Genomic DNA, 10391 nt, shown 5'->3' with positions numbered 1-10391 from the left:
ATGGGGCCATGAGGCTGCCAGTCAACCCTAGGGATTGGGAGCTGAGAGCTGGAGGGACCTGGCTCCTGATGGCTGTGGAACCAATACCATCCCTAGGCTGCCAGCCCCAGAATCTGGTCAGTGTGATGGAGAAAAACAATGTTCAAGCCCTGGTTCCTCAAGTCAAGAGTCTCAGTGGTTTGCACCAAAACTAACTCAGATGCATAAGCCTGTGACTTGGGGTTGGGGGGTGGAGAGGGATTTTCTCTGGATGTGAAAGTTTTCAGCCCCACCCCCTGGCTGGCCCACCCAGCTCCAGATGTCTGTCAAGGGCGCGGAGGGAGGTACTCAGGAAGAAAAGGAAGTGGCCAGAAGGGGAAGCAGCAGGCTGCAGAGAGGAGGCAGGTGCGACGTGATCGGGCGCTTGCTGGCGAGCTGAGGGCCTGCGTCTGTGGCAAAGCCAAGATGAACGCCAAGGCAGGACCCCCAGAGGTAAGTGCCAGTGAGGCCGGATGGGAGAGTCAGGCCAAAGGCCCTGAGACGGGGACTTTGGTCCACTGCCCCCTGGCCCCGTGCTGCCAGCAGCCCTGGGCCCAAAGGGTCATAAAGTCTCCAGCTGGGCCTGCAGAGCACCCACTCCTCCTCCAGTTTGTGCAGCCAGGACCACCAGGGCCTCGGGGTCTCCTAGAGAGTTCAGAGCAGGCCCTCCCTCCGCCCCAGCCTGGGCCGGGCAGCTGCGCCACATGCCCTGCACGGCAGGAAGTCTCACCCCTTCACCCATGACCTCCGATGCCTGCAGGGTCCCACGGCTGCCCAACACAGGGCTGGGGGGGAGCTCAGAGCTGTCCCATGGGAGCCTCCCAACCCGTCATGGCCCTGAGATGCCAGCGCTAGTGGGTCATCCTCGCCCAACAGCCAGCCCCACCCCTGGACATACAGGGTCCGCAGGGCTGCAGCTGCCCAGAGCCCCCCTGGACGGCTGGCCTCCCCAGGCCCCTGTAGTTCCCAAGGGGATGGGTGGCCCGGCAGGTGCCTCGGCCGTGCTCCGAGTCCCAGATGGGGGCCGTGGGGGCAGGGCTGCCGCGCTCCAACCTTCCTGTCTGCCTGGGGCCCCGGGTGGTGCAGCAGGGGCAGCGTCTGTCCAAGGATGGCCCTGGGGCCCCGCCCAGGACTGCACCCCGATTGCCTCTCCTGCGGGTCAGTGAAGGGCCCTGGGACCTGTTCACCGTGAAGGCCTGATGCGGCCCCGAGCCCTCCCCGGACGGGGAGGGGAGTGGCAGGCCCCCGAGCGCTCCTCTGCGGCGTGCAGGTGGGGAAGCACCCTGACTCCCCTCTATGGGGGCTCCTGGCAGGGAGGGGTGCCGGGCCTCGGGCACTCTGCCTGAGTCCCCCCTCTCACTCTGCTTTCTGGGGCCCCCACCACCCGGTAATGGTTCTGACTCAGGGCAGACGCAGCCCCCGGGCCCAGCTCCTATGGCCGCCCCTTCCCCACACTGAGGCGGGCCAGCGGGTCCTGTGGAAGGACACCTGCTCCCAGGGCCCCAGTGCCTGGCCAAGCTGCACTCGCAGGCAGGCAGCGCAGCCCAGGCCCCAGGCCCCAGGCTGCAGGGGCCACTTCCCCACCAAGGCCAGGAGGGAGGGCTGCACCCACCCCTCACGGTTGGCTGGCCGGGCGGGGCGGGGGGGGATCCCTGTCGCTGCGCGTGGGCCCCTCCCTGCACTCTGGGGCGGGCGTGCTGAGATCGGGGGCATCCCCCTCACGGCGGCATTGGAGGCTGCTTTGGGGAGGGGCCCAACTCCAGCCGGGGCCCAGCCGGCCTGGCTTCCAGCTCCTCGTGGGAGTGACCACTCAGAGGGGACGAGACGCATCCTCTGTCCCCAGCTGCCTGCAGAGTCCTGCTGCACAGGGAGAGCCCCGCTGCCAGCATCAAGGGGTCCCGACTCAGCCCCAGCCCCCTGAACAGCGACACTCTGTCAGTGCCGGGACTCCCCAGCCAGGACAAGGGCTGCTGCCCGGCGCCCAGGAGGGGCTGCAAGGGGCCAGGCCGGGGGGGCCCGCCCGGGAAGGGAAGCAGCTATTTATAGGCCAGCCTTGAGAGGGCCAAGCTGGAGAGCAGAAATGGCATAAGACTCGTTGAGGTTGTAACTGAAACAAGGAACTGAGATTCAGACACCCACATGCCCGCCGAGAGGGGGTCCAAGAGGGAGAACAGTGGGTCGCGTGTGTCCCGGGAACAGACCAGGGCGCACACACACACACATGCACGCACACATGCACACGCACCAGTGATGGGCAAGGGACTCGCCAGCTTCAGGCCGGGCTGTGGTGAGGGTGCGACCATGGGCAGGAGTGGTGGCTGTAGGGGCCCCACGAGGTGGTGGCCCCAGTGCCCAGCGGCCCAGGCACCGTGGAACCACTGCAGCCGGGCCTGGAGCTGTGGGTGATGCCAGGTCACCCCAAGCAGGTGCAGAGGTCTCTGCAGAGCGCATCGGTGGCCCCTGCGTGGCCCCGATCCACGCCACCCCACAGCCCACGGGACAGGGAGGCCCGCACAGCAGGACTTGGGGGCCTGAGGGAGGGGCTCAGCAGCCTCATAGGACCCCTGGGCCAGAGTGGCAAGGACAGAACTAGCCACGGGGGAACAGGGGCACCCTGACGGGTGGGCTGCTCGGCACCGGCCACATGCCCCGTCTCGGGGGACCTGGGAAGATGACCAGTGACCGTGCGGCCCCGGGCTGGGCCCCGGCGGTGGGCTGGGGCCTGCGTGGTCCCATCCGCGCCAGCCCCGCCCGGCTGCAGGCCTGGCCTCCCTGGCAGCAGGGACGGCCTGTCTCAGCACTGGAGAGGCCGTCAGGCCCGCCCGGAAGAGCGCGGCCACGCCCCGGGGACCCCGTGGTGACGCCCTCCTCCGGTTGCAGGTGCGGGGGACTCTGGCCCTGCTGTGCCTGAGCGCTGTGACCCTCACCTACGTGCTGTGGCAAGTGCTCTCTTCCTCCACCTGGCGCCACGTGCACCCCGAGGAAGGGCCCACCGCGTCTTGGGGCCTTGGCTCCAGCCTGGCCTGGGCGCCCCTGGGAGGGGAGGCCTGGCGGCGTCAGCAGAACGACTCCTGCCGGTGAGTGAGCCGCGAGGTCTCCAGGGTGGCCGGCGCGTCGCTGCTCCAGGCCGCCGCCTGCCTTCCCCCTGGGGCGCCCCAGCGGGACCAGCATCGCCCTCTGCCACCTCCTGTTGGAAGAGGCAGGTTCCGGGGAGGGCGGGCTGTGAGGCAGGGGGCGTGGTCGGGGGAGGGGGAGAAGCCCCGAACTGTACGGGCCGGAGTGGGGGCGGGGGACGGGGACGACTTGGGGCGCTCTTTGCAGCAAACGCAGGCGGCCAGCCAGGGACTCCGACAAGGCCGCGAGCCCCGGTCCTACCTGGGCCGAGGTGGCACCATCGCAGCCCTTCCACCTGGGGTGGAGTCGCAGCGCCCGCCCCTCCCGCCCCGCTGTGGGGTCCTGGAATCCCAGCACACCCCCAGCCTACCCCCAACCCCCACTGGCCCAGCCCTCCCCTCTGGGCCAGCCCGGGCGTCTCCAAGGGCCTCCACAGCTGTAGGAGCCCAGACCCAACACCTCTGCCGGGCTCCGCAAGCGACAGCCCCGAGCAGACAGCGCCTGGGCTTGGGGGGGGCCTGGGCCCCATCTGCCCTGCTCTCAGGCCCCCCACTCAGGCCCCTCCCCAGGGCGCTCCTGGGTGTCCGGCCTGCCCTGCCCAGTCTGGCCTGCGGCCCCCTCCCTGCACCCTCAGCCTGGGATCAGCCCTCCCGCTTGGCTGGACGGGACGGAGCAGGTGATGCGAGGCTGGCTGGTGGCTCCTGCGCTCACACCTGGCACCTCCCTCCGCAGGCTTGTCCTCGTGGAAAGCATCCCCCAGGACCTGCCGCCTGCAGCAGGCAGCCCGTCTGCCCAGCCCCTGGCCCAGGCCTGGCTGCAGCTGCTGGACGCCGCCCGGGAGAGTGTCCACGTGGCCTCCTTCTACTGGTCCCTCACGGGGTCCGACACTGGGGTCAATGACTCGTCTTCCCAGCTGGTGCGCCACCCGTCCCCCGAGTCGGAGGCTGCGGGCCGTCCAGGGGCCAGGCACACAGCAAGCCTGGCGGGCAGCGCATCTGTCTGACCGAGCTGTGGGCAGCCAGAGGCGGCCTCCTGGGGAAGCCTGGGCCCTTCCTGGTGGGATGGGGCTGGCCTCTCACCACTGGCCTGCTCTCGCAGGGAGAGGCCCTTCTGCAGAAGCTGCAGCAGCTGCTGGACAGAAACGTTTCCCTGGCTGTGGCCACCAGCACCCCGACACTGGTCCGGAACTCCACCGACCTGCAGGTCCTGGTGGCCCGAGGTAGGTTCCTGCCGTCCTGGGCCTGGGGACAGGCGAGAGCAGTGGGGCTGCCCGGGACGGGGAGGCCGGGAGCCCAGGGCTGCAAGCGCCTTCAAGTGGGCTTCCCCGGGGGCCAGTTCCAGGGAGCCGGACGTGTCATTTCCCAGGGGGCAGAGCACAGGGTGGTCTCCGGGCCGTGCTGAGCCCAGACGCTTCAGCCTGTGGGTGGCGACTTGGCCTGGAGCCAGAGGCAGCAGGGACAATCCTCACAGAGCCGGGCTGCCTGGAGGGACCCCCAGCTGGTCAATGCCTCAGTTTTCCCACCTGTAAAATGGGAATAACAACATCAACTGAGTAGGACTGCTGTGAGGAGAAAGGAATCCACCCACCTGCAAAGAAAGAGCTGAGAATCTGGCTCAGCACGAAGCGGGTTCACCGCACTGTCCTGCACCCTCGTCAGGCGCCCAGGTGCGACATGTGCCCATGGGAAGGCTCACCGGCGGCGTTTTGCACTCCAAGTTCTGGGTCGTGGATGGGCGGCACGTCTATGTGGGCAGTGCCAACATGGACTGGCGGTCACTGACACAGGTGAGTCCCCGAGACCCGAGTGGAGAGGCCCCATGTCCCCATGTGGGCAGTCACCCTGGGGGAAGTGGCCATGTCTGTAACATCGCTGTGGTAGAAACACCCGGAGACTGGTTACCGGATTCAAACGGCACTGAACTCCTGCTGCGGAAGGCCATTTAACCGCCCGGAAAGATGCTCAGGTCACCTTATCCGGGAAATCATGCAGACAAAGCACGATCCCTTCTAGGGAAAGCAGTGCTTTAACCATGAGTCAAAACGGTGACAGCAGCTGTCATCTAGCAGTGGAGAATGATTTTTTTTTTCGTTCTTCTCTGGGCATTTATGCGTTTTCTATTGTCTTTTGGTAATAAACACGTATTGCCCTTGGAATACAATGTTCAAGGAAAACAGGGACCCGCAGGGCACCGCACCCCATGGCTTCCCCGAGCGCACCATCTGCTACGGATTCTCGCGGTGGGTGGATGCTGCTGTGGGCCGGCTGCCGAGCCGGGGGCCGCACCTGCCCGGCACCCCCGGCCCGGGGGGGTCCACACGGCCCCAGAGGGGCCCCTCCCGCAGCGCTGCCCCGGTCCCTGCAGGTGAAGGAGCTCGGCGCCATCATCTACAACTGCAGCCGCCTGGCCCAGGACCTGGAGAAGACCTTCCAGACCTACTGGGTGTTGGGGGTGCCGAAGGCTGTCCTCCCCAAACCCTGGCCTCGGAACTTCTCCTCCCACATCAACTGCTTCCAGCCCCTCCGGGACTACTTTGACGGGGTGCCCACCGCTGCCTACTTCTCGGTAAGGGTGGTCAGGGGGGCCGACTGGAGCCCCTGCTCTCCTGGCTGGCCAGAGGCACAGGGAGCCCCGCCCACCCTGGGCCTGGCCTGCAGACACCTCAGAGTCTGCTAGGTCCTCGGGGCCACGGCTCTGGGAGCCAGCGCCGTGGACGGCACTGCGGCCCCAGGGTGAGGGGCAGGCCCGGCCCCAGGAGAGGACGCGGTCATCGTCATCCACGGGAGACAGGCAACCTGAGTGCTTGTGGGGGTCGTCCTGTGGCCCTGGGGGCCTCCAAGCACACTGTTGGATGGGGTCTGACTCAGGCCCAGGGAGGGTGGGGGGAGGACCCGTGCATCAGGCAATTCTGTCACTCTGCGGGGAGGAGAGGGGGACTGAGGGGCGGGCGGTCATGCCCACCAGCCACGACCCTCCCTCAGGGTACACGGCAGCTGCCCCAGTGCTGGGCTACAGTGGAGACCCTGCCTCGGAGGCAGGGACGCTTCCCCAGACGTGGGGGCCCAGGCTGAGCCGCGCGGGCAGCTTCCTCCGGAGTCAGGCCAGCCCGGGGCCCCTGTTCAGACCCGACGTCTTGTCTTCCTCCTGGTTCCCAGTGCTGGAGGGTGGGTGCACCGTGGCGTCACGGGTCCAAGAACCCAGTGGCTCAGAACCGGGTGGGCAGTGCCCTCAGGGACCTCTCTGCCCGCACAGGCATCGCCGCCCGCACTCTGCCCCCACGGCCGCACCCGGGACCTGGACGCGCTGCTGGCGGTGATGGGGGGCGCCCGGGAGTTCATCTATGCCTCGGTGATGGAGTATTTCCCCACCACACGCTTCACCCACCCCGCCAGGTAGGCCGGGCGGGAGCCGGGCAGCCCCGGACGGGGGAGGCCCCTCTGCCCGTGGGCAGCTCCTGGCCTGTCTCCTCGCCCGCCAGGACCCCTGCCCACTCGGGGCGTGTGGGCAGGGCCCGGTTGACCTGAGGACCCTGGACCCTGACCCTCCCCCGCACCCCTCCCCAGGTACTGGCCGGTGCTGGACACGGCGCTGCGGGCGGCGGCCGTCGGCAGGGGTGTGCGCGTGCACCTGCTGGTCAGCTGCTGGCTCAACACGGACCCCAGCATGTTCCCTTACCTGCGGTCCCTGCAAGCCCTCAGCAACCCCGCGGCCAACGTGTCCGTGGACGTGGTGAGGACCCACCCCCTGGCCGGGCCGGGAAGCAGCCTCCCTGTTGGCTGACACGCCCTCTCTGTTCCCCCAAGAAAGTCTTCATTGTGCCCGTGAGGAACCACTCCAACATCCCCTTCAGCAGGGTGAACCACAGCAAGTTCATGGTCACGGAGAAGGCGGCCTACATAGGTGAGCAGGGGTGAGGGCTGCGGGCAGGTGCTCGGGACCTGAGTCCTTGTGGGCTGCGGAGCGAGCGGACACCAGCAGAGGGCACACAGGCCCACAGAAGGGATCGTGTCGCCCGGGCGGTGGCCAGGCCAGGGTGCTGAAGGGGGCGCTGTTCTCCGTCCAGCGCGGACCCCGGGCGGGGACCTGCTGAAGGGCTCAGGCCCTCCCCCATGGAGGCAGGTGGGGACCCCTGGCACCGAGCCCCCCGAGCACTGAGTCCGTGGGCTGCTGGGGTGCAGTCCCTCACGTGAAGAGCGGGCTGCACTCGGCGCCAGAGAGGCTGCAGGGCTGGAGTCGGACCACGGCAGAGTGGCCACTGGGGCCATCGGGCTGGGCCAGGCAGCAGAGGACCCCCCCCGTGCGGCCCAGTAACCCAGCGTCTCCGCCCACAGGCACTTCCAACTGGTCCGAAGATTACTTCAGCAGCACCTCGGGTGTGGGCCTGGTGGTCAGCCAGAGGGCCCCCAGCACCCAGCCAGGGGTGACAACCGTGCAGGAGCAGCTGCGGCAACTCTTTGAGCGAGACTGGAGTTCCCGCTACGCTGTAGGCCTGGACGGACAGGCCCAGGGCCAGGACTGTGTTTGGCAGGGCTGACGTCCAGCCCTTCCTGGCTGCGGAGCCCCACTGCTCCCGACCAGGCTTCCCTGCCTGGCCCCCAGTCTGGACCCCGAGCAGCTCCATCCACACAAGCCCTGGTCAGGGACAGGACTGCCCAATGCAGGGCAGGCGCAAACTGTTTGCTCTCCAAATCTAGACCCTTTTAAAGCCCCACCTCCTCCAGGGAGCCCTCCAGGATGCCCTCCCTGGCTCCCACAGAGCCGCAATTCCTGCCCACACATGGAGCCTTTACAATACTGTGTGCCTCCCTGTTTCTCCTGTGAGTCCTGGGTCAGGTTGCGTCCCACCTTCTCAGCCCCAGGCTGGAGTTCAGCCTCTACCCACCTGCGAGGCGCCTGTGTCCACGAGGCCACATTGAGGCGGGGCTGGGCTTCCGCCATGCGAGCCCCTGACTCTTGCCAGCATCCAGCCTCCTGCCCACGGAACCCAGGGACAGAGCAGGGGGCGGGGCCGGCGCCTGGGGTGGGCCCAGGTCTGATGGGGGCGGGGCTAGTGCCTGGGGTGGGCCCAGGTCTGATGGGGGCGGGGCTGGTGCCTGGGCAGGGCATGGGGGCGTGGGGTCGGGGGGAGGCCTGATGGGGGCAGGGCTGGCGCCTGGGGTGGTGGGCCCAGACCTGTAGAGGCCAACCTGCTCGTGGCACCCAGTCCTGGTGTATAAGGGGCCAGGAACCGGGCGGTAGAGTTGTAGAGTGGAGAGGACCTGGGTTTGAGCTGGCAGGAGGGTGACACCAGCCAGGATGGGGTTTGGATGCAGCCCCACTGGAGCTCACCCTCTCTTGGGACTCGCCCAGCACCTGCCCTGCAGAGGCAGGAGCTGAATCCTGGTCTGACAACTTGGTTCTGCTAGGAATGCTGGGTCAGAAGCCTGTCTCGGCCCTGGCCTCGCCACTTCCTGGTTTCTGACCTCGGCTTCAGAGCCCACCTGCCCTCGCAGAGGCCCCCAGGGCACCCGAGGCTAGAGCTGGGGGCTGGCTCAATGTCCAAGAGACCCTGGCCGCTGAGGGAGCTGAGCGAGTGGACCCCAGGCCGCTGCTCCCCTGCCCCCACGTCACCTTGGCCCCAGAGAGACCTGGCTGGGTTACTGTCGGACGCCTTTGACGTGAGTGTCCTCGTCTGCGAGGAAGATCCCCAAACCCAGCCTGTCTCCCTGCCCAGACCCGCGGGGATCTGGAGAGAGTGCCACGGCTCCAAGCGGCCTGAGAGGCGCCCAGGGCCTCTGGGAGCTGGTCTGTGCGTGAGCTGCCCCTGGCGGCACCCCGCTCCCACCGCAACTGTGCTGCAGGGCAGCGCCCCAGGAGCAGCAGACCCCAGGCCCTCTGCTGCCTAGGCTGATCAGCCGTGGTCCAGGAGGGCTCTGTGCGCCAGGCTATGGCGGGGCAACAGGGCGAAAGGCCGCAGCCAGTGCAAGGCCCACTTCACACACTGTGGGTCTGGGGGCCACACCTCAGTGGCAGCCTCAAAGGCCTCCAAAGCAGACCCCCATCACAGGAGGCCCAGCTTGATGAGGCATGAGAGGCCCCAGGGACCCCTTCTGGGGTGTGGGGGACAGACCCTGCCTCCTGGGACCCTGGAACCCAGGCCCTTGTGTGACCCCTCCCTTGAGGGAGGGCACCAGCTACCTCGCCTGCGACAGGTAGAATGCAGAGGTGGTTATGTGACATGAGGTGGTAACAGCATCTTGCGGGGAGCCGACCCTTGCTGGTTTGATGAAGGAAACTCCCGTGAGCTGTCCTATGGAGAGGCCCGCAGGGCAGGGCCCCAGGAGTGGCCTCCAGCCTCCAGCCAGCAAGAAACAGGGCCCCAGGACTCACCCAGCCTGCACCCAGCAGCCTTGTGAGTTTGGGAAGTGGTTCCTTCCCCCGTTGAGTCTGGAGATGAGACGGCAGCCCGGCCAGTGCCTTGATGGCGGCCTCATAGGACCCGGCTAAGCTGTGCTTGGAGTCCTGAGCCACAGAGACTGGGGGATCATAAATGTGTGTTGTTTCAAGCCACTCATTTGCGGTGATGTTGGCACAGTGCAGGTGGCTCACGCACGTTGTCACACAGAGCAGAGGCCACATGGAAGGTGGAAGGGCCTGTGCTGTCAGCGGCTCCCCACGGGCTGACAGCTGCCTGCTCAGCCTCCAGCACCGAGGCTACGATATCTCATGCCTTGACTCTGGGTTCGGAGAGGAATGAAACCCACGGAGCCAGGCGGACCCCCACCGCAGTGTTCCCAGGGGGCTGTGCTCCCCACGTCGGTCTGATGGGCAGGGCGAGGCTGGGGCTGCGAGAGGCTGCTGCAGCCTCCTTGACTGCGGGACCCAGTCCCCACTGAGCTTTCCCTCCCCCCGCACCACCTTCCAGAGGGTTCCACATCCCCTACCTTGGGGGACCTTCCCAGCTGGCCACGGGAGATGGGACTTCCCACGGTGGCCAGGGGGAAGGACCCAGCCTCCCAGGCTCTCTCAGGGCAGCACGGGGAGGGGGGTTGGGGGGAGCAGTCTTGGCAGCAGCAAGATGCCCTCTGGGTCCAGCGTCCCCCCCACCCCGCCGCCGCCCCCGCCCTGCTCTTCTTCCTGTAGCCTCAGCCGTGAGGGCAGCCCCTCCTCTCTGAGCAGAAGGGAGGTGGGCCAGGCTCCAGCTCCCCCTCCGAGCGCCTCACGCCCACGGGCCCCTGAGGGGCGTCTGAAGGCAGCCGGGAGGAGATCTGACCCCTGGA

At 67.5% G+C, this 10391-nt stretch overlaps 1 protein-coding gene across 1 annotated transcript; it reads left to right on the top strand.

Moving 5' to 3' along the window:
* The first annotated feature begins 2423 nt into the window (after positions 1-2423).
* Positions 2424-7666, top strand: PLD4 (phospholipase D family member 4). The gene is made up of 10 exons (XM_068546303.1): positions 2424-2533; positions 2892-3095; positions 3865-4048; positions 4231-4351; positions 4791-4918; positions 5497-5697; positions 6385-6524; positions 6696-6861; positions 6936-7032; positions 7464-7666. Exons 1-10 carry the CDS (start codon positions 2424-2426, stop codon positions 7664-7666), a joined length of 1554 nt encoding a protein of 517 aa, XP_068402404.1.
* The last annotated feature ends 2725 nt before the right edge of the window (positions 7667-10391 follow it).

The sequence above is a fragment of the Eschrichtius robustus genome, chromosome 1 (assembly GCF_028021215.1).
Source record: "Eschrichtius robustus isolate mEscRob2 chromosome 1, mEscRob2.pri, whole genome shotgun sequence".
Lineage (NCBI taxonomy): Eukaryota > Metazoa > Chordata > Mammalia > Artiodactyla > Eschrichtiidae > Eschrichtius > Eschrichtius robustus.
This window is presented reverse-complemented; position numbering and strand designations above follow the sequence as displayed.

What these genes read in the sequence shown, in the direction of transcription:
- PLD4 (XM_068546303.1), top strand. Translation starts at nt 2,424, where the DNA reads ATGCCAGGTCACCCCAAGCAGGTGCAGAGGTCTCTGCAGAGCGCATCG. An exon ending in CGGGACAGGGAGGCCCGCAC is followed by an intron (nt 2,534 to 2,891) that starts AGCAGGACTTGG and finishes CGCCCTCCTCCG; the next exon opens with GTTGCAGGTGCGGGGGACTC. An exon ending in CAGCAGAACGACTCCTGCCG is followed by an intron (nt 3,096 to 3,864) that starts GTGAGTGAGCCG and finishes CTCCCTCCGCAG; the next exon opens with GCTTGTCCTCGTGGAAAGCA.